The sequence below is a fragment of the Propithecus coquereli genome, unplaced genomic scaffold (assembly GCF_000956105.1).
Source record: "Propithecus coquereli isolate 6110/MARCELLA unplaced genomic scaffold, Pcoq_1.0 Scaffold67, whole genome shotgun sequence".
Taxonomy (NCBI): Eukaryota; Metazoa; Chordata; class Mammalia; order Primates; family Indriidae; genus Propithecus; species Propithecus coquereli.
The window spans coordinates 538336-565852 of NW_012152729.1; the positions used below are offsets into that span (position 1 = coordinate 538336).

The window sequence follows — 27517 nt, forward strand, 5'->3', positions numbered from 1 at the left end:
TCTGGAGAACCTTGTCGCGTTCTGTCCCACATTTGGATCCAGGAATCGGCGTTTTCCAGGCTGCTCTCTATGGTATTTTTGGACGGATAGAGGGGGCCGCGCAAGGTATTAAGGGACAATAATGGCCGCTTTCAAGGTGTGGATTTTAGCTCTTTGAGGCCGTCTGAGCGAGGGGTAGCAGCGCCGGTGCCCCAGAATCTGGGACAGAAGGGTCCGGAGAGTCGCGCTGGGTGAGGTGAGTGCGCCTTCTTCCTTCCTGACTGGCCCTTCGCCAATCATGGCGGCTCCAGGCCGTGGATATTGGTTCTCTGCTCAGGTCTGGGCCCCGATTTGAGAATTTCTTCTCTCGTCCCTGGCACGCACTTTGCCTTACTCACCTTAGGGACTCTGCGCCCGTCCTGCCTGACCCGGCCTTCCGCCTTGCTCTGGTCAGATCCGGCTGCCATGAGCGGCTTCGCTGAGATCCAAGGATGTTGCCCAGGGTCGCCCTGAGCCCGTCCTCAGCCCACTCCCAGGCTGTCGCTGAGCCGAGTAGGGCTTCTTGTGTCTTCCTCTGCTCTCACACAGTGCTGTCTCTACCAGGGAGTCTGGTGGGCGATCCCTTCTATTAGAGTGTCAACTCCGGGTGGGTTGGGATTTTTGTTCGTTTTGTTCTCTTTATCCTTATTGACGAGAACAGCTCATGGACGCACTCAATGAATAATTGTTGAATGAATAAATCCAGGTTCTTTCCTCACTATTTTTCTCGTACCCCTTGTGGTTTCTTTGCCATAGTTCTCCAGAATCTTGCTCTTTATCTCCTTATTATTCTCAGTAGCTAGTTAAGTCCTCCCTGTCAGATTCCTTGTCCCGTGTTTCCGGTATTTTCCCTTGCTGTCTCTAGAAATGTTTGGTTTTCTGTTCTCCTTTGATAAGTTTAAATTCATTCATTCATTAATTTATCGAACATTTATTTTGCTAGGCACTTGGCTACAGCAGTCAACAAGACATACAGGTTTCTCTCACCTGCACAGAATGACATTCTAGGGTATATTTCCTCGTTTAGACAACTGCTGAGCAGAGCCTGTGTATCTACCTTCCTGTCTGGCTTTCCTCCCTCCCGTGCGTGCAGATGTCACTGATATGCAGCTTTCCCTTTTCTGTTCTGCCTGATGACATATTCAAAATGTAACTCTTGTTTCTGTGTCTGTATTATGTGTTCAGTCTGTTTGGCACTACTCATTTATAGAGCTGTGCATTTAATTAGAGCTTGACAAAAAATTCTGGATTCTGATGGTACCTGACCCCTCAACAGTTCCTTTGCCTCACTAACTTGTTGAGGGGAATTATCCAAGCACCTAGAATAGATGCATTTTTATAAGTGGGAGATGTGTCGTGGGAGGTAAAGAGGAATTTGTTTCAAGTTGAGTGCAAAGAAGTCTCACAGTCACTTAAATACTTCTTGGTAACACGATTTCCTAACCTAGTGTTTCTCATGAATATTTTTGGTGACACGGATTGTTATTAAACTGATTTTGGCTGCTGTGAGTTAATCCTCTTCTATGAAACACAACTAATCCAAAAAAAGCCAGTAAAGTATGGAGACCATGGATGGTAGTCTTGTACTCCACCTCTGCTCTGCTGTATCTGTTATGTAAAGGGAGGGAGAAGTGGAACTCATAAAAAATTGTTGAGGGACCAATCAGTATATAGGAGCATAGAAAATAAAATATTGTAACAGTTACATTTATGTAACTCTTGTGGTTACAGAGTACATTCACATACACTTTCTTGTTTGATTCTTACAATAGCTGCACCAGTTAGACAATGTAAAAATTGTTTCCATTTTACAGATATAGAATTATGGCTAACCAAAGATTAAGTTATTTGCTTAGGATCATGTGGGTAGAAAATGTCAAGAGCCTGGTTTCTAATTGAGGTTTCTGACTCAGATTTAGTGGGGTTTCTGCTACCCACCCTGTATAGATGCCATTGTGTTCTAATAAGAGTCCCTTAGTGAAGCTTTTTCTTGGCTGGATAATAACCTCTTGGATCCTGGTGTATAGGGGAGGGTGTGTGTGTATCTGTTTTGGTGTCTGCTGGGATAAGAATAGAAGGGTCTTTTGAGATTGTCAGTGACTTGATGGAAAGGTCATGCTGAGAGGTAGCCATAGTGTTCCTGGTGTTGGGGGGTGTGGCGGGGGGAAGGCTAACCACCTGAATATACCCATAATTGCAGTTCTTCTGGGATATAGTAGAGCTGAGGCTTCTCCCCTTCTTCTCCCCTTTTATGTCCAATACTAAATGGTTTGCCTTCCTTCCACAGAAATCCCAGAGCCTGTGATGGGCGACACCAGTGAGGATGCCTCGATCCATCGATTGGAAGGCACTGATCTAGACTCCCAGGTTGGTGGTCTTATTTGCAAGACCAAAAGTGCAGCCAGTGAGCAGCATGTCTTTAAGGCTCCTGCTCCTCGTCCTTCACTGCTGGGCCTGGACTTGCTGGCTTCCCTGAAGCGGAAGGAGCGAGAGGAGAAGGACGATGGGGAGGACAAGAAGAAGTCCAGAATCTCTTCCTACAAGGACTGGGAAGAGAGCAAGGATGACCAGAGGGATGCTGAGGAGGAGGGCGGTGAACAGGCCGGCCGAAATAGCCGGAAAGACAGGTAAAGGCCTTAGGATGGGTTGTCCCAAAGTGCAGCAAACGGCGGTCAGGAAATAACATCTCATGTTTATCTATCAGTTTTTCTGTTGGACATTTAGAGCTTTATGATTTTATTATGACTCTATAATATTGATGATAGGTAGTAATTGGTATTTTCTTCAGATTTTTGGGGAAAATTCAAAGGTGACTGAAGAGTAGATGACGGAGGTTAGAAATGCCTTAGATTGTTGCCATATGTAAGCCTGCAGTACCTGGGAGATAAAGTGGAAAAGGAAAGATCATTTGTTTGGCATAGCCAAAGGTTTTGGGGCAAAGATTTTTTCCTATGGAGAGCCCTTTACCAGTTGTTCTCCCTGTTCCAGACATTATCGATCTGCTCGGGTAGAGACTCCATCCCATCCTGGTGGTGTGAGTGAAGAGTTTTGGGAACGCAGTCGCCAGAGAGAGCGGGACCGGCGGGAACATGGTGTCTATGCTTCATCCAAAGAAGAAAAGGATCGGAAGAAGGAGAAATCGCGGGATCGAGACTATGACCGCAAGCGAGACAGAGGTAAACTATCCAGCATACTTCTATTGCCTGTTAACATTTGGGTAAACATGTCAGCCCTTTTTCTGTTGCAGTAGTTTTTACCACACCTGTTAATTGGGGAGCCCTATTTGCATGATATCAGCCTGGTTGGTTTTGGCCCTGGGATTGGGAATAGCAAGTAGTTTAAGAAAAGAGCTGTTGCTTCTAACATAGCTGCTTTGCTTGAGTGTGTACTCCTTGTTTTATTATGAAAATTGGTGAAAAAGGAGATAATGGATAATATGTATAAGAAGCCAGAGTTTATAATAGCGTTGATAGAGAAAGGACAGTGCTATGGAGCAAACTAGACATACAGCCCAACACTGGCTTTGCTCAGTATTGTTTAAGTTAAATAGCTTATAGACGTATAACTATTAAAAAATATTCAGTATAGATTTGTAACTATTGTTTTTTGAATTCTTGCAGGAAAATAACTGTTACTGTGAGTTTGAAACTTTCTAGCCAGTAACTATATTTCCCCTTGAAAGAATGAGAATATGTGAGTTTCGGGAGCCCGAGGATCCCTTTAGAGCAGTGCAGGTTGCACCTGTGAGTGAGTGGGCGGCCCGTCTGTTCTCTAGGGTGAAGATGGGTGTTCCTTAGGACGGGTGGGGCACATTTTTGAGCTCTGCACGTGACTTTTCACAGATGAACGGGATGGAAGCAGGCACAGCAGCAGATCAGAGCGAGATGCAGGGTCAGAGCGTAGCAGCAGAAGAAATGAACCAGAAAGCCCACGCCATCGACCTAAAGGTAGACTTAGCCATTTCTGGTTGTGGTTTGTTAGGGTTCAAGTGCATTTAAAGGCAGAGTGAGTGATTCCCATCTGCAGTGGGGTTGCTGAGGCATTGAGTCAGAACTCCTGACTCTACCATGAACATCCTGGAATACTTGGTTCTGGGCCAGGTGAGAACAGCCCTGCACTTCTCCTTTGAGATGGACATGCTGCTTTAGGTGACACGCCGGTCTGCTGAATGGCCAGTTTTCCAAATAGCAAGAAGGGTTGTAGGGAGCTGGGGGCAGAAGGATTAATTTTTAAAAAATTATTTGTATTGAGGAGGAGTGTGTTTGCAGAGATAAATTGAATATTCCTTAAAATGTCATAAACACAGAATGAAAACTGGACCATTAAAATTCAGATATCTTTAAAAGCTATCAAAACCATCTTATCCCTTACAAATAAGCGCATGTTTTATAAATAGTAAAAGGAGTAAATTTGGGAAATTGACTTTTAGCTAATGGTTCTGGAGCCATGTCTTGGTTAAATGTTTCCTGTGGATGTGTCTTTTGTGGCCCCAGATGCAGCCACCCCTTCAAGGTCCACTTGGGAGGAAGAGGACAGTGGTTATGGCTCCTCAAGGCGCTCGCAGTGGGAATCGCCCTCCCCGACGCCGTCCTATCGGGATTCTGAGCGGAGCCATCGGCCATCCACTCGAGATCGAGACAGGTGATGTTCTGGGTGGAGCAGTTTCTCTGGGTGGGTGGTAGGGAGAGCAGGCGGCAGCGAGGGGAGCACGGCTCAGCTCAGTGCCTGTTTTGTGATGCTGGCTCTGCTGCTTCCCAGGTCTGTGAGGAGCAAGTACTCCGATGACACACCTCTGCCAACTCCCTCCTACAAATACAATGAGTGGGCCGATGACAGAAGACACCTGGGGTCTACCCCGCGCCTGTCCAGGGGCCGAGGTAAGGCCTGGGGGGCAGGAGGCAGAAGAGCAGGACTGCTTGTGCTCGTGCGGCTGAGCAGAGGCTGCGCCCCTGGAGCCGTGTGGCTGCGCAGGTCTGTGTGTGGCCACTGGGGATAATCAGGGTCACGAGGACTGACCTGCTACCTGTGCTCCTTCAGGAAGACGCGAGGATGGCGAAGAAGGAATTTCGTTTGACACAGAGGAGGAGCGGCAGCAGTGGGAGGATGACCAGAGGGTAAAGCTTTACACCTTTGATGGGCTAAACGAGAGGGGTGGCCCTCCATAGGTGAGTGAGTGATGGGAGGTGTTAGAGCACAAGGGCCACAGGTGACCCTCTAGCAGGATTGGGCTTTGATGAGGGTGCAGCTGAGCCTTGGGCAGCACCGAAGCCCTGGAGTCTTTCCAGAGGCTTGGGCTGCACCAGCCTGTCACTCACTGCGGTAGTAATGGTCTCACTCTGTGTGTTGGTGCCACCGTGTGGTAAGTCTGAGAAGTGCTGTCACGATGGGCTGACATTCAAAGTCAAGTCTCCTGGTTCTCCACCTGGCTCGAGGGAGCAGGGTGGCCTCTCTCCTGCACTTCCCAGGAAGGTTGCTCTACCGCACTAGTGACTTCTTACCAAGCCTCTCCCCTGCTGGCCGTGTCTCACCCACTAACTCACTCTGTCCCCTGTTCTCGTTCTTTGTCTCCTGCCCGCAGCAAGCTGACCGTGACTGGTACATGATGGATGAGGGGTACGACGAGTTCCACAATCCCCTGGCCTACTCCTCCGAGGACTACGTGAGGAGGCGGGAACAGCACCTGCATAAACAGAAGCAGAAGCGCATTTCGGCTCAGCGGAGACAGATCAACGAGGTGAGGCTGTCTGCAGTGGTCGGAGTGGGTTCAGGGCTGGAGGTGGGGGCAGTGGGAGAAGCAGCAGGTCACGTCTGATGTGATGGCAGCACAGCTTGTCTCCCCACTGCCGAGAGGGCCAGATCTAGACAGACCTCTGCAGGTGGAGGAGGGGCAGTTGGGGAACCTTTTAGTCATTTAAGAAAAACCCCAGCTTGTACTCCTCTATTTTGTAGCACTTCCTTGAGGGGTGCTGTTGATGGTAATGGGTACGGTAGGCCCTGCCTCTGTAGTCCATGTTCGTTGTGTCTCTGATTTGGGCTAGGGATGGTCACCAATCGTGTGTCCATCTAGGGGTTCCTACTTAGATGTAAGGTGCTGCTTATTGGAACAAAATACTGCAGCTGATTTGGGACCAGTGATTCTTCTGTCTCAGAAGCTGCGGGTGGAGAGGCCTGTGACGTCTCTGTGGCTACCCATGGCCCTTCTGCTGGGACTTGACGTGCGGACTTGCCTGGTGACCTTTCAGGACTACCTTTGGCTGCAGTGTGAGTGCGGCTCCTGTTGTGTCCTCACAGGATAATGAGCGCTGGGAGACGAACCGCATGCTCACCAGCGGCGTGGTCCACCGGCTGGAGGTGGACGAGGACTTCGAAGAGGATAACGCGGCCAAGGTGCACCTGATGGTGCACAATCTGGTGCCTCCCTTCCTGGACGGGCGCATCGTCTTCACCAAGCAGGTGAGGCTCCTCCGTGGCCCAAGGCAAGACGGCTCAGAAAGACCTGATGTGGGGAGGGAAAGAAAGGAAAATGGGAAAAGGCCCCATAGCACAACAGGGTAGCAGCTCCTTTCGTTGACTCGGGCCATTTTGACATGGGCCTTGTTGCTGATTTTAATGATGAGTGCGGGTTTCTCTTTTTCCTCAACCCGGTGCAGCCAGAGCCTGTGATTCCAGTCAAGGATGCCACTTCTGACCTGGCCATTATCGCTCGAAAAGGCAGCCAAACAGTGCGGAAGCACAGGGAGCAGAAGGAGCGCAAAAAGGTTGGTTTCTTGTCACCGGGGCTGGGAAGTCTCTTTGTATTTTTCTTTCCCTTTTTCTTTTTAAAAATCTTGTTAGGCTGCATGGGTAGATTTCTGTTGGAAGTTAGACGATGGGCAGGGAGCGAGAATCAGCCCTGGGAGGGGGGCACGGAGTTCCTCCATGAGGTCCTTAGTCACACAGCTGCCGCGCCTGTCCTTGGGAGAGCTTGCAGCTTGCAGCTTGGCGTGCGTGGCTGGGGGAGTTTACACCTGCGGGGGAGGCCTGTTGTCAGCTGGGTTGATTCCCCGGTGACCACAGTCATGTCGCAGGATAGAGCTGACTGACTTTTCTTGTGTTTTTCAGGCTCAGCACAAACACTGGGAACTGGCTGGGACCAAGCTGGGAGATATAATGGGCGTCAAGAAGGAGGAAGAGCCAGATAAAGCTCTGACGGAAGACGGGAAAGTGGACTACAGGTAGGCAGTCTGCCGGCCGCGGCCTGCTCAGGGCACTCGGGGCAGAACTGAGCGACTTCATGCTCCCAAAGAGGAAAAGGTCACCACATCAGTCTGAATCTTCCGCCCTCCCTTAGTCACTTTCTCCTGGTTTCTCTTCTGCCGTCTCCCAGCTTTTCCTAGATACCATTCCTAGCTACCACTGCCACTACCAAGGAGCTTCCTCTGTGCTAGGGGGTGTCGTGAGGAGAATGAGGCCCAGGGAGGTTGAGGAACTTGTCTGAGGTTGCCCAGCTGGTAAACGGAGGAGTTAGGGTCAGTCCCAGGCAGTCTAAAAGACCTCTCAGGTGTTCAGTGTGGGAAGTCGAGTTTTGCTCCCTTAGTCAGATTTCAGTTCACTATAAAGCAGAATTATTCTTAACAGAGACTCCAAAATAGAAAGGGTTATCTTACCAGGTAGTGACTCCTCTGTTCTTTGAGGTGTTTAAGCAGATGTTGGATAATTGCTTACTGGGATTCCTGCACTGGGTCGGTGGCTAGACTTAACTGTCTCTTGGATTCCCATCCTTTGAACACTCTCAGGTCCTGCTGAGCTGTCATCTGAGTTAATAATTCCCTGCACTCCTGTGTGAAATGTCTTAAATGAGAAGTTGGTACTACTGACGAGCCCTCGTTAGTCTCTAGTGAATTTAATCCCTTAGGTATCACTTGTTTGGTGACCAGGAGGGACTGGGTGAAGTTAGAAATGGAAGCGTGACAGCGTGTGGGGCAGATCTGATGGAGGAAAAGCCCCTCAGGGAAGGGTGGGGGAAGATCGCGTGGACTGTTGTAGCCACCTAGCACTGAACCGGCGTGTTTTTGCTGTGCAGTCTCGGGATATGTACACGTGTCAGACGTTGAGCGCTTTCAGTGGAGGTTGCAGGTGAATGTTAAGTGGGACTGTTCTCACAGGTCTTTGAAAACAAAGCCTTCCAGACCATGCTGCCCTCCCATGAGGAGGGAGTTTGACCTATATCAGGTGCTCTGCGGCCACAACTCCTCAGGAGACCTGTGTGGCTATTTTAGGCCGTTAAGTGTTGTGCTGAGATTGCTCGAGGGTATTCTCCACAGTTAGTGACCTGGTGATCGACTTCAGCTCCTCTTCTGCTCAAACTCTGTTTAGGGCAGAAGATTTGCTCACTCGGTAACCTGTGACTCCTCTGATCCATGTTTAGCTCTGTTTGACCTTGGGGCATTGGGTATGTTGTAGATGATGGATTCCCACATGATAGTTCCGGGCCTTAGGCTGACAAGAAACATTTCAGGTTACCTGGCTGCTGTGGTGTCTTGAAGATTCTTGTCCAAGTCCTTCTCATTCCTGGGTGTAGGAACAAGGGCAGTGACCCAATCAGGAAGGACAGTGTGGGACATCGTGCAGGGTGCTTAGGCTGCTGTGTGTTCTCAGGACAGAGCAGAAGTTTGCGGATCACATGAAGAAAAAGAGTGAGGCCAGCAGCGAGTTCGCAAAGAAGAAGTCCATCTTGGAGCAGAGGCAGTACTTGCCTATCTTTGCAGTGCAGCAGGAGCTACTCACTATTATCAGGTAACTTCACCAGGGCCCAGGAATTCCAGTGTTGAATCAGGGGCCCCCTTGTCTCCCATGTTTGCTCAGGAGTTCTCTTTCTTTTGTGCATTGCAACTGATGGAGACCAGAAGTAATTTTTTCCCTCTGCCCTGGGCTACGCTGCACAAAGTAACAAGATCATTTTGTTTTAGCTTACCTGTTTAAACCTCACTGTATTCCAGACGTTTCAGGTGTTATCTCCATAAGAGGCCATTACCCAGTGGAGTCTTCCTCTCTAAGCAGGCAGCTCCTTGGATAGCTGGCCGTGGGGAGAGGAGGTGGCAGAGTGTCCTTGCAGGCTCAGGGCGGCCTTCCACTTGGGCTGATGAGCCCTGGTCTGCTTTTCCCTGTAGAGACAACAGCATCGTGATCGTGGTTGGGGAGACGGGGAGTGGTAAGACCACTCAGCTGACCCAGTACTTGCATGAAGACGGTTACACGGACTATGGGATGATTGGGTGCACCCAGCCCCGGCGTGTGGCTGCCATGTCGGTGGCCAAGAGAGTCAGTGAAGAGATGGGGGGAAACCTTGGTGAGGAGGTGAGTGAGCACGAGGGCTGAGCCTTGCAGTTATTCCCTGATGGTTTCTGCCTGTTTCTGCTAAAGGGTGTGATCTGCTGGAGTGTGGACCCCAGCACGGGGTGTGCTAGTGGTGAGCTGGTGGCCAGGGCTCCTGAGCCATCTCTGTGACCTCCAGGTGGGTTACGCCATCCGCTTTGAAGACTGCACTTCAGAGAACACCTTGATCAAATACATGACTGACGGCATCCTGCTCCGAGAGTCCCTCCGGGAAGCCGACCTGGATCACTACAGCGCCATCATCATGGACGAGGCTCACGAGCGCTCTCTCAACACTGACGTGCTCTTTGGGCTGCTCCGGGAGGTGAGGGCTGTGGGGTCTAGTCCCTCTGTGCCCACGGGGCGCTGACCAGCGCACTGCCAGGAGCGAGTGACGGAGGTGGGCTGAGGGGCTCTGACAGGGCAGTTTCCCCTGAGGCCTCTGGGTGGCCGAGTTCAGACCTGGGTCGTAGTTTACTCGGTTCTTACTTGGCTGACTTGGGGTTTTCTTGGCTGTGGCTCCATTCTGCAGTCTGCAGGATTGTTAAGAATCTAGTAGGCCGGTTCATCAGGCCGGCTCGTGTTTTATTTGGGAGTAATGGTGATGAGACTGGAGGCAGGAGCCAAGGCTCCCAAACCCGTGAGTGTCTGAGCGGCCTCTTCTCTTAGGTGGTGGCTCGGCGCTCGGACCTGAAGCTCATTGTCACATCAGCCACTATGGACGCAGAGAAATTCGCTGCCTTTTTTGGGAACGTTCCCATCTTCCACATCCCTGGACGGACCTTCCCCGTTGACATCCTCTTCAGCAAGGTACTGAGGCCCCGTTCCATGCCACACACTTCTCTGATGAGAAGCCAGCTGGAGGGTGTGGGGTGGGGAGGGGACTGAGTTGGGGAGGATTTGTGGGCCCCATGGGGCAAATGGGGCAGCCTGCAGCTCCAGGGCTTAGGGGACAAATGACTGTGCTCTGGGGGAGGTTTTGTTTCACTGTGTCTTTGGAGCTGAGGTATGAGGCCCAGAGAGGCACTGGGGCTTCTCTGGGGCCTGCAGTCAGGCCTGTCTGTGGGTGCCGTGGCCCTGGCAGTCCACTGCTCCAGCCAGACCAGTGGCTGGGCCATGAAGCTCCCAGAGGGATGCTGGCTCATGTCTCTGCCACCTCCCACTGACTGTGCTCCCTGGCTGTGCTGCAGACCCCACAGGAGGATTACGTGGAGGCCGCCGTGAAGCAGTCCTTGCAGGTGCACTTGTCGGGGGCCCCAGGGGATATCCTTATCTTCATGCCCGGCCAAGAGGACATTGAGGTGCGTGCCTTGGTCCCGTCCAGGGTGAATAGGTGTGCCTTGCATCTGAGAGTCTGGGTCTTTGGTGTCTCACAGCTCCTTGTGCCCTCAGGTGACCTCAGACCAGATTGTGGAGCATCTGGAGGAGCTGGAGAATGCACCCGCCCTGGCTGTGCTCCCCATCTACTCCCAGCTGCCTTCTGACCTCCAGGCCAAAATCTTCCAGAAGGTACTTACTTTCCTGGCAGGAGCGGGTGCGAGGTGATCTCTTGTCCCCACTGTGGACTCTTTTCTCTCCTGAGGGACTCAGCTCCCCACCTTGCACCTCTGCTTGGCTCTAGGCCCCAGATGGTGTTCGGAAGTGTATCGTTGCCACCAACATTGCTGAGACGTCTCTGACTGTCGACGGCATCATGTTTGTCATTGATTCTGGTTATTGCAAATTAAAGGTAAGAAAAGACACAGGAGGCGGGGCCCGGGGTCTTCACCTGAAGCTCACTCAGCTTAGCGGGTGGGAACTCAGGGCCTTGTTCTTCGCCAGGGACTGGGGGACTCGCATGGAAGTGGGGGTGGTGCTAGGAGGCTAACATTGAGTGCTCATTTTGCCATGCACTTGATTCATTTAATCCTTGATGAGGAAGATAATTTAAATAACTCAGTAAAGATCACAGAGCTGGTATTTATGGGGAAAACAACTTAGGTGTTTACGAGAAAACATCAGAGGCTCCTGGCTCCAAAAGGATGCTGCCTGCCTTGCTAAGACGCCTCCTCTGTGATGTGTAGCAGCCAGGGTCTGTCTTTGTCTCGGGACTGCCTCCCTTTCCCCCTCACTCTGTCCTTCATCAGCGGTTTGCTGCCCCTCGTAGGTCTTCAACCCCAGGATTGGCATGGACGCTCTGCAGATCTACCCCATCAGCCAGGCCAATGCCAACCAGAGGTCAGGGCGAGCCGGCAGGACGGGCCCAGGTCAGTGTTTCAGGTAGGAGCCCTGTGCTTTCTGGGGCAGCGCTGGGATTGCTGAGCATGGAGGGTGGGCTGGGGTGGGCAAGATGCTGGCCCTAGACCTGACCCTCAAGGCTGGGGCTGCTGGTGGGGCTGCCACTTATTTGTCCTCTCATCATATGCCCCTGAGTGGAGGGAAAGCTGTTCCCAGGAGCTCTGAGGTCCAAGGCAGACCTGCAAATGTAGGCACATATGCAGGTAGTTGCAGCCTGCCTCCCTCTGCAGGATGGGTCTGAACAAATGATGCCATTTGCTCTCTTTTATTTGTTCTGTTTTTCTTTCTCTAAGCCCTTTTTTTTGTCCTGAGTTTTAGAAATAAGGTATTTGCTATAAAAATCCAGTAAATACAGAAAATATTAAAAAAACAAAACTCAGCCATAATCCTAGTCACAGGCTCACTGGTTCCAGAAATGAATCACGCACGTAGTAGGCTCTGTCAGAAAAGCCAAATTGACAGGGGGAGTTTTGAGTAGGTGGAGACGCGAGTCACAGAAGTGGGAGGTGGGGAGAAGAAATGTGGGGTTTCACCTGTATTGGCTGCTGTGGGGTTCAGCTGTGGTGAGAAGCTGCAATCTTGTCGATCTTCCACAGCAGGGGCCCCCCGTAGGCAGCCAGGCAGGGTTAAGAGGTCAGCAGGCCGGGGCGGGGGCAGCAGCAGCAGAACTAGGGTGTTCTCCCTGGCAGGCTGTACACCCAGAGCGCCTACAAGAACGAGCTCCTGACCACCACGGTGCCCGAGATCCAGAGGACCAACCTGGCCAACGTGGTGCTGCTGCTCAAGTCCCTGGGGGTGCAGGACCTGCTGCAGTTCCACTTCATGGACCCGCCCCCGGAGGACAACATGCTCAACTCCATGTATCAGCTCTGGATCCTCGGGGCCTTGGACAACACAGGTGCGGCGGCCCCGGGAATGGGGGCCTGGTGGGCGCTGGTTCCGGGCTCTCTCACTTTCCTCCACCGTCTGGTGGAATATCTGGGTTTGCTCACCTCTCCCAGGTGGTCTGACCTCTACCGGGCGGCTGATGGTGGAGTTCCCGCTGGACCCAGCCCTGTCCAAGATGCTCATCGTGTCCTGCGACATGGGCTGCAGCTCTGAGATCCTGCTCATCGTCTCCATGCTCTCCGTCCCTGCCATCTTCTACAGGCCCAAGGTGGGGCAGCTGGAGGACGCTGCAGGGGAGCAGCTGCCCTCCGAGTTACTCACACAGAATGAGGGCCAGGAATCAAAGTTTCCAGAAAAGGATTTTGCTGTTTTCTGTTAAGCAGGTTGGAGTCAGGGAAGGAAGGGCTAGATCAGTGGTTCTCAGGAATGTTCTAGAAATCTGCAGAGCAGTTTGTATCTACTAGTATGGTTGTTCCTGAGTCTGCATGTTTTAGAATAGTGTTTTATAAATTACTTCTATTATTTCTGTGTCGTCAGGGCGGCATGTTGATGTGTTGGCCGTTGTGTGTGTGAGAACCTCCAGGATATGCTCAGGGGGCCCGGACTCCCTGTGCATAGAGTGAACGTCCTTTTCCCTTCCCAGGGCCGAGAGGAGGAGAGTGATCAAATCCGGGAGAAGTTTGCTGTCCCTGAGAGTGATCATTTGACCTACCTGAATGTCTACTTGCAGTGGAAGAACAACAACTACTCTACCATCTGGTGTAATGATCATTTCATCCACGCCAAGGCCATGCGGAAGGTGGGGGCGGTGGCCCAGATGAGCAGGATGTGGGGACAAGGGGTGGGAGGGGAGGGGAGGGAGGGCTCCGTCCTGGCCCACCCTGTGTCCTGCTCCAGGTCCGGGAGGTACGGGCTCAACTCAAGGACATCATGGTGCAGCAGCGGATGAGCCTGGCCTCGTGTGGCACCGACTGGGACATCGTCAGGAAGTGCATTTGCGCTGCTTATTTCCACCAGGCAGCCAAGCTCAAGGTGAGCCCCGGGAGCCCGGAGAGCTCTGGCCCCTTTCCGGCGTGGTACCTGTGCAAGGGCAGAGTTCTTCCTTTCCCCTGGTGCGGTTCTGTAGAGCTGGGCTTCTCTAAGCCTGTGTTAAGGGATGGGATAGCTGCCCCAAGAAGCAGCGTTTTCCTGATGTGGCCACTGTTGTGTCTCTTCCCCAGGGAATCGGGGAGTACGTGAATGTCCGCACAGGGATGCCCTGCCACTTGCACCCCACCAGCTCCCTCTTCGGAATGGGCTATACCCCGGACTACATAGTGTATCATGAGTTGGTCATGACCACCAAGGTGAGTCTTTTCCAAGGTGCTTGCATAACGTAGGCCCACTGTCTGTGCTAGGCTCTTGTTACCCCTCACTGCCTTCTGGTGTGAGCGAGCTTTGGCTTGGGAGAGTTGAGGCTACATGTGTTGCTTTGTGGGATGTTCAAGTAGGTTTCAGTTGGGGTTTGGGGAACCTTTGCACACGGTTAACCTCTAGACTAGAGTGACATTAGTGGTGCCAGTGGGATTGTTCCCTACTTGCTGCTTGGGATGAGCAACCCTGTTGGGGACATTAGAAGCATGTTCTGAGGGGTTGGGCCTTTTCTCTTAGATACTAGGGGGCATTTTCTCAAGCATGGAGGAATCTAAATGGGAGGAGGGATTAAAATTCCAGCATCTGGGGCTTTTCCCTGCCTTTTTCAGGCTTGCAGGGTTGGGAGTTGGGCCCTTCTCATGTGGCTCGTAATTGTGGACCCACCCTGGGAGGTACTGTGGCCCTCCTGTGACCTCTACCTCACTGCCCTTCTGCCTGCAGGAGTACATGCAGTGCGTGACCGCCGTGGACGGGGAGTGGCTGGCGGAGCTGGGCCCCATGTTCTACAGTGTGAAACAGGCAGGCAAGTCGCGGCAGGTAAGGATCCCACACTTCCCGTGGGGTTGCTGTTTGCCTGTGGGGTGGGTTTCCCGTGAGCTTGGTATTGAAGACTCGTCATCTGGCGTCTTACTCCTCTCTCCTTACACGAGAGCTGCGATCCAGCCAGGCTGGTCTGTCTGATCATCTTTCCCCATCCTCTCCAGTTGCTTGGTCAGCTGAGCCTTTAAGGAAAAACTTATTATTATTGAAAAGTCCAAGTATCTGTAAAAGTGGAAAAAACAGTATAACAAGCCACCATGAATTCATCACTCAGCCTCTGTAATCGTCAACAGTCAGTCAGTCTGGTTTTGCTTATTCCCACCCCCTCACACACAGCCGTTTTCGTTTTCTGGAATATTTTAAAGCTTATCTCAGGCGTCATGTTATTTCACCCATAAATACTTGAGTATGTGTCTCTGACTAAAAGTACTTGTTTTTTTTAATGTAACCTCTGTGCCATTATCACTCCCAACAAAATTAATGCTTAATGTCACTTAAGTCTCGAGTCCCTGTTCAGATTTCCCCATTTATCTCAAAGATGACTTTTTACGATTCATTTGCTTAAATTAGGATCCAGACATTGCCACTGGTTGTTATATGTGTTAACTCTTTTTATTCTAGAATAGACTCCACCTCACCTTTTTCTATGACACTGGTTTATTGGTACAACCAGATCATTTGTCCTGTAGAATATTCCATACGATGTATGTGGCTGATTGCTTCCTCTTGCTGGTCTTTGACCTGTTGCCTCTATTTTGTGCATTTCTATACGCTGGTAACTAGCCTAAAGGCTGATGAGATTCCGGTTCAGCATTGCTAGGTGAGCATGCGCATATGTGGTGCTGTGAACTTCCTTAAATGCCATCAGGAGACACGCGAGGCCTGGCGGCCCCACCTTTGCTGAAGGCTGCAGTGTTGCTCCTGCTGCCCCGGCGCAGACTCTCTGCCTGCTCCTCTGTCTCCTCCAGTGTTTGTGTCCATTGACCGCCACTGCCCAGGTCCATTATTTAGGGTTGCAAACTGTTGCTGGGCTTTGGCTTTCCCCTTCTTAGCATCGTCTTCCCCCCACTGGGCCTCTATGCGTCTTCCTATGTCCTTTCCAGCCAGGTGGTAATGTTTTCCCTAGTTTCCTGTGCTTTCTGGCATAGTTGTGAACTTGATTTAAAAAAGAAAGTGAGTACTTAGTGAACTGAGTGGAGGGCTGATTAGGACAGAATGGTCCAGTATCTATCTTGAATCAATGAAAAAAGTAGGTGTCGCTACAAAAGAACAGGTGGCATTGGTGCTGGAGCAGGCAGCTGTGTGGCCCTTGCCCTGAGAGCTGGCCTGGATGACACAGCACCTGGTTTGCAGCAGGGACTTGGGTGCAGAGGAGGTCCCCTTGCCTGATGGTCCCCAGTGGGCTCAGCCAGGCCTCTCTCTCCCTTCTCTAGGAGAACCGCCGTCGGGCCAAAGAGGAAGCCTCTGCCATGGAGGAGGAGATGGCACTGGCCGAGGAGCAGCTGCGAGCCCGGCGGCAGGAGCAGGAGAAGCGCAGCCCTCTGGGCAGCGTCAGGTGAGCTTTGGCCTTCGGGCCCTGGCTGGGATGGAGGCCACCCTGGGAGGCTGCCAGAGACCAGGCCCTGAGGCAGGGTCAGGATTTGAGAGAAGTTGAATGTGTGACGGTGACTTGGCGACAGAAGTTGCTTGAGCACTGAGTGGTCACACGTGGCAGCGCCAGAGAAGTTCCAGACAACTTTGAAGGGGCAGATGTACATCTGCAGCTCCCAGTCATTGTCGTGTTGTCTTCAGGGCCTGAGGTGGCCTGGAGCAGCAGGCTAGGTCTTAGAGCTCTACTGATAAGCGAGGGGGTCGGACACCACGGTGGAGCGGGCAGAAGAGTGTCCTGGGCTGCTGTGTCTGTGCTGGTACCTAGAGTTAGGCCAAACTCCACAGGTCAAGGGCATGGTCCTCCACAAGACTGCTCTCGCCTCCAATACCAGCTGCAGGTTTGGAGGTCACGCTTACTCCCAACCAACCTGATACAGATTTGGTGATCCCTGTGAACTCCCTAAGGTTCAATAATTTGCTAGAAAGACCCACAGAACTCAGGAAAATACCACACTTATGGCTATAGTTTTATTATAACAAAAAGGTACAAATCAGAACTAGCTACAGGGAAGTGCGTAGAGCAACGTCTGTGAGAGTCTCAGATAAGAAGCTTCCTTTGTCCTCAGGGTCAAGTTATCCTCCCAGCACATCAGAGTGCGACGGTACGCACAGGGTTATTGCCAACCAGGGAAGGTCCCCTGAGCTTCAGTGTCCAGAGTTTTTATCAGGGCTTCATTACATAGGCACGGATGATTGAATCATTGTCCACGTGGTTGAACTGAGTGTCCAACCCCTGCCGCCCCAGAGGTCGGGCTGACAGTGCGTGGCTCACAGCCCCAACTCTAATCCCGTAGCTGGTCTTTTGGCCAGACCAGCCTGTCTTGAGTCACCTTGCTAGCACAAACCGTCAGATACGGTCTGTGTCAGGAGCGACATCCGGTCACTTGGGGAAAGGCCCTGGGATGAAGGCTGGTCAGACTGTTACAGTCTGCGAGGTGGACAGAAGGCTGCCACCATAGCTCACCTAAGGGCTAGGAAAGGACTTATTAAAAAACCTTAAACATTCCTTAAGGGATATTAAAATGAATGAGCTGCTTTTATTTTATTATGCTCCCAACTGACAACGGGGATGGCAAGGGGAGTGGAAACGTGCTGGGGGTGACATTCCTCAGCCCCAAAGCCTCGCACACGGGTTCGGAATAGCAAGGCCTCCTTCCTGCTGCGCAGCGTGCTGGGGTGAGGAGCACTGTTTCCTACCCCTCTGTCTGTGTCTCCAGGTCTACGAAGATCTACACTCCAGGTCGAAAAGAACAAGGGGAGCCCATGACCCCTCGCCGCACGCCAGCCCGCTTTGGCCTGTGAGCTGAGGCTGTTCCTGGAGAGGATGGCAGCCGGGTTTGGGGTCCCGAGCCCTCTGGCAGGAGTGCTCCGAGGCGGAGAGCAAAGCCCTTTCATCTGAGCACTTTCATCTGTGCACATCGCGGCCCCTGAGGGCAGTTCCTGCCGGACCAGGCTCCGCTACAGAGGAAGTGGGAGTTCCTCGTGCAGAAGCGTGGCAGGCCAGGCTGCAGAGCAGCCGAGATGCTCCTGGGGCAAGGGGAGGTGGCCAGACCCATCGCATCCAAATAAACTGGCTTGGACGCTTGGTGAATGAGTGACTTGGCTGTGACTATTTCTTTTTTAATCCTTGTGTAAAGCAGCAAAATAGACCTAGAGGCAATTGTAATTTGGTTAAAATTCAGAATTTGGAAATAAATTTATTATTTGTAAAATGCGATTGCATTTCTGACTTCCTTTTTCCTTCACTGCCCGGAATCATACAATAAAGAGGGGAGGGGTAGACCTCCTGCCCTGACTTGCCTTGGGTGGATCGTCCTAGAACTCCACCCTTATTTCTGCACAGGGCAGGCCAAGCGCTGAGGGTGCCCAGCGGCTCCTGAGGCTGGTGGCAATGACAGGCTGGTCTCGATGGCCAGGTCGTGGGAGGGGGTGAGCAGAAACCCCTCTGGCTTTCCCCAGTGGCGGGTTGGCTGTTTGAAGAGGTCCATGCTTGTGCTCAGAATGGCAGAGGTTTCTACTCTGCAGGTATAAGGACTGTTCATTGACTGAAAAATAGCGTAAAATGTTGCTTATTGATTTTCATGTAAAAGATGATCCTTATACCAGAATCACTAGTCTTTTCTCTTATTAAACAGCCTTAAGTCCGCTGAGGTGGCTTTTTGGGTATTTGGCTCTTTGTGCCAACCATGGTCTTAATTTTTTTTTGTTTTTTTACTTTTAAAACTATTTTTCCATACACAGCATTGAAAAATGGTCTTTATTTTGTGATTCCACAGGGTTGGGCTTCTGCCAGGTGTGCTGGTTGGCAGGTTGTGTGTTGGGGCTATGTCACCGATAGAACGGGGGCTAAGGAGCACCCTGGTACCAGGCAGGGCCTGACCTGAGCCCCTCAGTGCCTAGTTCACTGTGCTGTTGGTTCCAATCCCTTTCCCCCTCTCTTCCTGGGATTTGGATTTCCATCTGTTATAACTCAATAAAAGGTAATACAAGTCGGTTTTGTGCATGAGCTCGGGAACCACGCTTTGTCAGCCAGCACCACCTACCACCTCTGCTTTGGTTCTCCTTACCTTGAGCTGCCTGTATTGGCAATGCAGCTGGAAACGGGCTTTGCAGGGTTCTGCTGTGAAGAGAGGGCTGCCAGGGGCTGGCCTGGGAAGGCTTCTAATCTTGGCCCCAGGTCAAAGGACCTAGGAGAAGTTGGCTGGTATGTGACCTACTTGCGCAGGCTAGGGATGCAATGGAATAGGAAAGAGATTGAGGTTCCAGTTAACAGTTTCATTACTAACAAGCTGTGACCCTGGTTACAGGCTTACCTTCAAGTCCCTCAGGTAAAAATAAAAAAATAGGCCAGATAGGGTATAAAACCTATGGTTCCAATCCAACCTTCTAATTTAAACACCAGGAACACTGGGCGAGGGGCACTTGGCACACACAGGTGCTGCCAGGTGAGTGGGCAGCTGCCCTACCCTGCAGCTCTCTGAGTCGGCTTTGGTATTGGAGCTTCTGCCCAAGACTGTCTGGACCTGTGTCCAGTGTTTTCTTTTTAATTACAAAATCTTTCCATTAAGATTTATTTATTTTTTTTGAGACAGAGTCTCACTCTGTTGCCCGGGCTAGAGTGCCATGGCATCAGCCTAGCTCACAGCAACCTCAAACTCCTGGGCTCAAGCGATCCTCCTGCCTCAGCCTCCCAAGTAGCTGGGACTACAGGCATGTGCCACCATGCCTGGCTAATTTTTTTCTATGTATTTTTAGTTGTCCAGCTAATTTCTTTCTATTTTTTTTTTAGTAGAGACGGGGTCTCGCTCTTGCTCAGGCTGGTCTCGAACTCCCGAGCCCAAATGATCCACCCGCCTCGGCCTCCCAGAGCCATTAAGGTTTTTAAAACAGTTCCTTCTGGATTTAATGCTCTGATTCTCACCACTTTTTCCTCAGACGATAACTGATTTTCTTCCAGAGGCACAAAAGCATTTCTGTGACCACAGCCCCGTGGTGTCTGACTAGCCCATGGCCCTGGAGTGAACCCCGGAGTCTGGCTGCCACCTGCAGATGTCTCGGAGTGTGGAAGCTGCGTGCTGGGGCCTGGGCGCTCTGTACAAAGGACCCCTTCCTTGGGGCTTGAGGGTGTTTTGCTCTCCGTTATGTGCATTTATCTTCATGCCCAGTTGATGGGAACAGGGTACTTTAGACACACTAGTGTGTCAGCTATGATGGGTCTGAGGCTGAGGTGGGGGCTCCTGGGGACCCCAGAGCTTGCTGGACGGACTCTTGTCTATAGCAGGCTCCAAAGGCGGTGCTCAGTTGGGCTGCATAGGGGAGGCTCAAAAATGGTTCCAGGGCGCTTCTCCTTCTTAGGGGGGGAACAGAGGCGGAACTTTAATGAAGAGGTGGGCTGGAGTGGCTGTTTGCTCTGGGTGCCTTTAGCTCGGGGGGAAGAATTGTACTCTGGGTGGGTACGAGAGAATCCACCGCTAAAAGATTCTGCTGGCTTCGCTTTTTAGAACCAGAGCGACATCCTGCCGCTGGGTGGCAAAAACACTTATTTTAGTTATAATCCCCTTAGCTAAGTCCTAGCTTTGCAACCATTTCTCTTTTTTTTTCCCCAATTTTTTTTAGTTGTGGGAAAATGCATGAAACAGCTTAGCCATTTTCAAGTGGATGGTTCAGTGGCATTAAATACATTCACCTTTTTGTGCATCTATCACGACCATCCATCTCCAGAACTCTTCTATCTTGTAAAACAGAAACTCTGTACCCATTGAACAACTCCCCATTCTCCCCTCCTCCCAGCCCATGGCAATTACCATTCTGCTTTCTGTCTGTATGATTGCAACTACTCTAAGTACCTCACATAAATGTTGTCATGTAGTATTTTTCTTTTTCTGACTTGCTTATTTTACTCAGCATGATGTCCTCAAGGTTGATCCATGTTGTAGCATATGCCAGAATGTCCTCCCTTTTCAAGGCTGAATAATACTCCATTGTATGTATACAACATGTTTCTTTATCCATCCATCTGTTGATGGACACTGGGGTTACTTCCACTTTTTAGCAATTGTGAATTAAGTTGCTGTGAATATGATGTGCAAATATCTCTCCGAGACCCTGTTTTCACTTCTTTTGGACATATACCCAGAAGTGTCTTACTGCATCATATGGTAGTTCTATTTGTAATTTTTTGGGGAACCGCCATACTGTTTTCCACAGTAGCTGTGCCATTTTACATTCCCACCAACAGTGCACAAGGGTTCCAATTTTTCCACATTCTTGCCAACACTTGTTATTTTCTGTATTTTTTTTAATAGTAGCCATCCTAATGGGTGATATCTCACTGTAGTTTTTGAGTTGCATTTCCCTAATAATTAGTGATGTTGAGCATCTTTTCATGTGTTTATTGGCCATTTGTATATCTTCTTTGGAGAAATGTCTGTTCACATCCTCTCCCCATTTTTGAATAGTGTTGCGTGTTTTCTTGTTGAGTTTTAGGAGTTTGCTATGTATTTTGGATATCAATCCCTTATCAGATTTGCAAATATTTTCTCATTCTATGAGTCACCTTTATACTCTCATTCTGAGTTGGTGTTGTCTTTTGATACAAAAAGTTCAAAATTTTCATGAAGTTCAATTTGTCTATTACTTCATTTGGTGCCTGTGCCTTTGGTGTCATATCCAAGAAGTATTTGCTAAATCCAATGTCATGAAGATTTTGCTGTTTTTCCTTCTGTGAATTTTATAGTTTTAGGTCTTCTTACATTTAGGTCTTTGATCCATTTTTAGTTAATTTTTGTATATGGTGTTAGGTAAGGGTCCAACTTTATTCTCTTGCATGTGAACATCTAGTTTTCCTGGCACCATGTGTTGAAAAAATTGTCCTTTCCCCATTGAATGGTCTTGGTACCCTTGTCAAAAAAGAATTCTGGGATTTCTATTCTATTCTATTGGCCTATATGTCTGTCTTTATGCCAGTGCCACATAATTTTGATTGCTGTAGCTTTGTAGTAAGTTTGGAAATCAGGAAGTGTGAGTTCTCCACTTTGTTCTTTTATGAGATTATTTTGACTATTTGGGGTCCCTTGAGATTCCATGTGAATTTCAGGATGGGTTTTTCTATTTCTGCAAAAATTATCATTGGGATTTTGGCAGAGGTTGTATTGAATCTGACTATCACATTGGGTAGTATTGACATCTTAATAAAAGTCTTCCAATCCATGAATATGGAATGTGTTTCCATTCATTTGTGTCTTCTTTAATTTCTTGTTTTGTAGTTTTCATTGTACAAATATTTCACTTTCTTGGATAATTCCTAAGTATTTGATTCTTTTTGATGCTATTGTAAATGAAGTTTTTTTTTTTTTGAGACAGAGTCTCACTCTGTTGCCCTGGCTAGAGTGAGTGCCGTGGCGTCAGCCTGGCTCACAGCAACCTCAAACTCCTGGGCTCAAGCGATCCTACTGCCTCAGCCTCCCGAGTAGCTGGGACTACAGGCACGCGCCACCATGCCCGGCTAATTTTTTCTATTTGTAGTGAGGTGGGGTCTCGCTCTTGCTCAGGCTGGTCTCGAACTCCCGACCCCAAACGATCCCCCCGCCTCGGCCTCCCAGAGTGCTAGGATTACAGGCGTGAGCCACTGCGCCCAGCCATGAAGTTGTTTTTATAATTTCCTTTTCAGATTGTTCATTATTACTATATAGAAATACAACTAATTTTCACGTGTTGACTTTGTATCCTGCTATTTTGCTGAATTTTATTTCTTTTTCTTGCCTAATTGCTCTGGCTAGAACTTCCAGTACTACGTTGAATAGAAGTAGCAAAGTGGGCATTCTTGCTCTGTTCTTGATTTTAGAGGAAAAAATTTTAGTCTTTCACCACTGAGTATGTTTGTTGTGGGTTTTTCACATATGGCTATTATGTTGATGGAGTTTTCTTCTATTCCTAGTTGAGTGTTTTGTTTTTTTTTTAATCATGAGTGTTGTTGTAACCATTTGTTTTTAATATCAGCCATTCAAACTACTTTTTAGAAACTTACTTCTTTGGTTATTTCTTAATGAAGTAGTAGGCAGGCAACACTCAGCTCCCCAGGCAACACTCTAGTCAGCCAGGTCTTCTGCCTGCCTGAGCTCTCAAAGCCAGATGGCTGGGTGACATATCCATATTCTTCTGTCTCTGCTATCCCTTTGCTCTCCATAACTTATTACCAACTTTGCTCTGGTGTAATGACCCCACAGGAAGTGAAAGACAACTTTGAAAAAATGTACAGCAATATTCAAAGAATCCAGAGATTGTCATTTTGTCCAACATATGTGAAACTTTGTGGTCATAGAGATAAAATGCCTTTTTAGTAGATTGGACTGGGGATCTTAATGACATTGAACTTTCATTTGAATAAATGGGCCATGGGCTAGATTAGTATGAGATATTTTCAGTCTTTGTTTTCTTTACAAAATAAAGCCATCTTCTAAACCAAATGGGGGAACATAGTCAAAAGAGCATAAGTGGATAACAACCATCACAAAAGAGCCTGCCGGAGATGCCCATCACTCCTGCCTCACACTGCACTTCAGAACTTGCCCCTCCTAAGTCCTTCCAGGGGCATTCTGTGTACCATGTTCCTGTTAGCAGTGAGTTTTCCTGGTCTTTATTTGTTCAAGGAAGGAGGCAGGAATATTTAAGAATCATTGCCAACCAGTGGGTTTTTTCTTTCATGTTTTCCTGCCCCCTCAGAATACAAGCTCTGTCATTTCTTTCTCTCTCTCTCTCTTTTTTTTTTCAAGCCTTAGTAGCTATTTCTCGCCATTTTATATAGACTAGAAATAGAAATTCTAGATATGTACTCAGTTTAACAAAATCCTACCACAGTAAAATAGTTTAGCTGTCCTTGGAGTTTGTTCTAATGAAGTTTTACTTGTATTAAGGTGGCCGGGGAGAAAAATAAAGTTGTTAAAAGGAGGAATGGAATATGGTGGCCAGGGAGCAAGCAGATGGCTGTCTCTCCCTCCCCAACTTGGAAATGCATTGCTCATTTATTTCTCTTCCTTTCTTTTGGGTCTCAGGTTTACTTTCCTTTTTTGAGACATTTAGATTTTTTTTTCTTTTTAAATTTCAGATAGAGATGGAAAGGAAAAAAAGGACCTAATTATCTCTTATTGGTTTAAAAACTAATCCAGATAATCTGGAGGCTTGCTTTGGGAATTATATAGCTCCCCTATATAAGCGAGGGAGACCGATATATCCAGAGAAAACAGGTAGGGCCATGTTGCTGGGGGGTTGTGGGGGCAGAGATGTCTGCAAGACACCAGGAGCTCACCAAAGCCACTGGGCTCATGCTCATGTCTTTATTTTAGAGTTTGGGCCTGGTGATGGTAGTATGGTTCCAAAGCTCACTTCATTCCAGGAAATGGACAGGAATAAGCAAAATGTCAGCATCTTGAAAAACAGGCTGGGACTGTGCTATATTCCTGTAAGAGCTGATCCAGGTCAAGAGAGAGGGGCGGGAACTCACTGTCCTCTGAGAAACGTGAGGAAATGATGCTCAGGGCGAGACGCTGCTTCTAGCAATACGAGGAACCTGAGGGAATAGGGAGGAAAAGAGAGTTTTGACTTGAGGAGAAATTAATGAGGTGACTTCTCAAGGACTGGACTCACGGCCAGGCAGCTCTGTTGCAAGAGGACTTCTTCCTTCTGGGGTAACATGGAGTTTATAGGTGGCAGTAAAGGTAGCCGTGAGCCCAGGCTGAGTAGGTGGCTGGGGTGCTCTTGTGGGGTTTCCAGACATGTAACAGGAGGAAGACACCTATTCTGCCTATTCACCTCTTGTCCCCAGACTCCCCAGAGGGACTGGATCAGGGGAGGGGCTGGGTCTTAGGTATGAGGCACTTGGTATCACCAAAGGTTCTTAGATAGAATAGGCCTTAATTTGCCTCTTCCCTCTACGGACATGGACACAATTATCTTTGGTCCAGAGTAGCTAAGCAAATGTATTGAAGTCATGAAAGCCCTGTTTTCTTCTCCCTATTTGAATTCCCAATCCAGTGATTTAAAAAAAAAAAAATCACACTTTTTCTTTTTTTGACATATGGGACAAATGGCAGACATACCCGAGCAGTGGGGCATCCCGATGAGCTTGGTGATGTCCATTCTTTGGCCCGTGTCCTGGGACGTCCCCTTCCAGCCCAGTGTACTGCACAGTTTCCCCTTTTGTGCGGGCTCCATTCTGCTCGGGCCTAGGGCTTTGGTGCATGCCCGGGTGCTCCCGGCTTTCAATTTCTTCTCTTCTATCTCGTTCTTAAGCTTCTTGTTTTCCTGCTGCAGGTGGACCATTACGTTGTGGAGGTGGCTGTGGGAAGGGGAGGAAGGACAGGTGGGTGTTTGGTCTGCTTGATCTTCTTGGTTCCCTGCTGGAGAGGACAGATAAAGCCATCACAGGAAGGAGGGTGCGGACACCCCGTTCCTTTTGGAGCTGGGTCCTTGCACACGATGTGGACATGGATGCCTTTGTGTATTCTGTGGAAGACGTTCAGTCCTGGGCTCCAGGGGGACCCAGAACTAGTACTCCTGACCACCTCGGTCAGCTCTGGGTCTGTTTTCTTATCTGTTATATGGGGATGGTCAAGCCTGACCTGCCTGTTGAGGTTTATAGAAGGATCTGGTTTGACAGATGATAGAGATTTGATTTGAGGAGCCAGCCGCTAAGCACAACTGTGTTCACATGTCCGTGGGTTGTCACGGACATGCCGCGGAAACTCTCACTCAGTACAAACGCCAAAGCCCAAGTTCTCTCTGCCCCCCTTGGCTGAAGAGTTGGGAGCATAGGGGACCCTGACTCTGTTGAGAACTTGAGAAAGTTACTTATCAGCATTTTACAGAGGAGGAAATGGCGGCTGTGATGCAGGTGAGGGGAAAGATAACTTCGCACATTTCCTGTGGCTGAATGAATGGCAGCTACTATCGTCAACAGTTGTATTTCTCCAACTAATGTGGACAGCGATGACAGGGGGCTCTGAAACCAGACTTCCCGCGTTGGAATTCTGGCTCCATCACTTACTAGTTGTGAGACCAGGGGCAAGTTATTTAGCCTCTCCATCCTCTCTTTCCTCATCCTTAAGGGGAGTTTTGACTATACTGAACTCACAAGGTCTTAGGAAGATGAAATAAGTCAATACATGTAAAGCACTTAGAACAGCGTCTCATACTTGGTAAACAATACATATTAGTTGAGGTATTATTATTATTGAAAGATGGTTTTCTTTCAAATAGGATCAAGCAAACTCAAGAATGAGTTCTTTGTGAAACAGAACTTCCTGAAACTTGGCTCAATATAAGAAGAAGCCTGAACTTATCTGCTATCTTCAGATTCTGACAACTTTTCTTTTAGTTAAACACCTTCAGGAAATGTTTTTGTCCCATGGAAAAGTTTCATGGTCTTTTCTAGAGGAAATCAAACAAAGAATTCCTCCTCAACCTCTTCTCTCGGCATGTGCTTTACCCTGTTGCTTTCTACAAACCTGGTGGGCCTCAAAGACACCTCTTGTCCCGTAGCCCCTCACGCCCTGTACCGCTGGGCCTGGAAGGGGGCCCTGGCAGTGCCCTCATGCCCTGGCTCCCTGCTGCTGTCCCTGGACCCCTCCTGTCGGTGTCCCTGAAGCTTTCTACATCCTTGCAGCCCATCCAAGTCCTGGCCTCTCAGGTCCCCAACCTCCTTACTCCAATAGTCTTGTCCTTCCCTTCTACTCAGCCCCCAGCCTCAGGTCAAAGCCTAGAATAGAGCTTTCCACCTGGGTTGCCACGAATGGCTTCCAGCTGTGCCAACACACCAACGCCCACAGCCCTTGGGGCAGGGTTTGGGGTGGCTGCTGCTTGTCATTTATTTATCAACATTTTATAGATGAGGACATGGAGGCTGTCACGAGTGTGTCAAACAAATGTGTTGATTTTCTAAGTGCTCCCTGATGAAAGGTACAGAAGCACTGTCCTAAGGCTTGTCGTGACCTGTGACTTTACCACCTCCTAAAACTCAGTTTTAGACATTCACCTTTCACCTCTATGCTCAAACTTCAAACACTCCTCTCATTCCTCACGCTCAGCCAACCCAGCTTTGACTGTGAAGGTGAAATGAAACCATAGGGAGGGTAAAGCGACAGGCAGAAGCAGCCCAGGTCCCCAGATGACCAGGTGGAACAGAGAGACCCACCAACCTGAGCTACTCACTCAGACCAGTCCATGAAGAGTGTTTCTTCTATGTTCCTTCATCTGGGATCTCCGTTGCGGCTTAGCCCCTACCCTAGCTAATCCAGTTTGCCTTTCAGTGCCTGTTCCCTTCTCGGCATCTTGACCTCTGAGAATCACAGTGGGTGAGAGCAGGAAGGAGCACAGAGACTATTAAACACCCTGTGCACGCTGGTGAGAGAACTAAGGTCCACAGAGGTTATGGACCTCTGTGATATGCCCAAGGTCATGTAGACACAGATTCAGGACTCAGGGGGTCTTTCCAAAGTACCACGCCTTTTGGGGGCCTGATGCACCTATCGAATGATAGCCACCCCTGGCTCCTTGCTGACCCTTCTCACTGGGTCCCAAGAAGCAGTGGGGTGGTGTTGGGTGACTTACTCCTTTTCACCAGTCAGCTTGGCGATGTATTTGACCTGCTCACGGAGCTTGTTTCCTAGTTTTTCATTAGCGATCCTGTAATAAATTTCACAGGAGAAAAGAGTGGCCAGCTCCCCAGCCTCCCGTGAGCAAGGGCACAGCCGGCTGAATGGGACCCTGGATGTTCTCAGCAAGGCTTCTGTTGGGTCCTAGACCCCCCATGCATCACCCTTTCCCCAGAGCTGGGGCTGTCCTAGCACCTGGCAATTAAGGGGACTCTGTACTCAACTCCTGT

General features: G+C 49.5%; 2 protein-coding genes across 3 annotated transcripts in view; one reads left to right on the plus strand and one right to left on the minus strand.

The window, feature by feature from the left end:
• Positions 1–9: 9 nt before the first annotated feature.
• DHX38 (DEAH (Asp-Glu-Ala-His) box polypeptide 38) lies at positions 10–17852 on the plus strand. 2 transcript variants are annotated; one of them, XM_012660536.1, is made up of 27 exons: positions 10–235; positions 2306–2645; positions 3007–3194; positions 3861–3965; positions 4512–4659; positions 4777–4895; positions 5056–5132; positions 5597–5752; positions 6310–6471; positions 6669–6776; positions 7120–7232; positions 8656–8793; positions 9168–9354; positions 9512–9697; positions 10042–10182; positions 10563–10673; positions 10765–10881; positions 10994–11101; positions 11519–11631; positions 12339–12547; positions 12651–12805; positions 13181–13336; positions 13435–13569; positions 13758–13883; positions 14392–14487; positions 15924–16045; positions 17358–17852. In XM_012660536.1, exons 2-27 carry the CDS (start codon positions 2323–2325, stop codon positions 17440–17442), a joined length of 3684 nt encoding a protein of 1227 aa, XP_012515990.1. In that variant the 5' UTR covers positions 10–235; positions 2306–2322; the 3' UTR covers positions 17443–17852. The 2 variants fall into 2 exon arrangements, with proteins under 2 accessions (XP_012515990.1, XP_012515991.1); XM_012660537.1 differs by lacking the exon at positions 10–235 and having other exon boundaries at positions 2304–2645.
• A 6104-nt stretch (positions 17853–23956) lies between these two features.
• Positions 23957–27517, minus strand: part of PMFBP1 (polyamine modulated factor 1 binding protein 1) — a 50100-nt gene continuing 46539 nt past the window's right edge. Inside the window, exons 19-21 of the mRNA XM_012660487.1 lie at positions 27244–27318; positions 24735–24973; positions 23957–24205 (exon numbers count right to left, since the gene is read on the minus strand). Coding sequence (XP_012515941.1) covers positions 24189–24205; positions 24735–24973; positions 27244–27318 — 331 coding nt within the window. The 3' untranslated portion in view covers positions 23957–24188. The remainder of the gene's footprint in view (positions 24206–24734; positions 24974–27243; positions 27319–27517) is intronic.

Coding starts and splice junctions, on each gene's coding strand:
- DHX38 (XM_012660536.1), top strand. CDS start 2,323: ATGGGCGACACCAGTGAGGATGCCTCGATCCATCGATTGGAAGGCACT. Junction 8,794..9,167: donor GAGCTACTCACTATTATCAG/GTAACTTCACCA, acceptor TTTTCCCTGTAG/AGACAACAGCATCGTGATCG. Junction 13,337..13,434: donor ACGCCAAGGCCATGCGGAAG/GTGGGGGCGGTG, acceptor GTCCTGCTCCAG/GTCCGGGAGGTACGGGCTCA.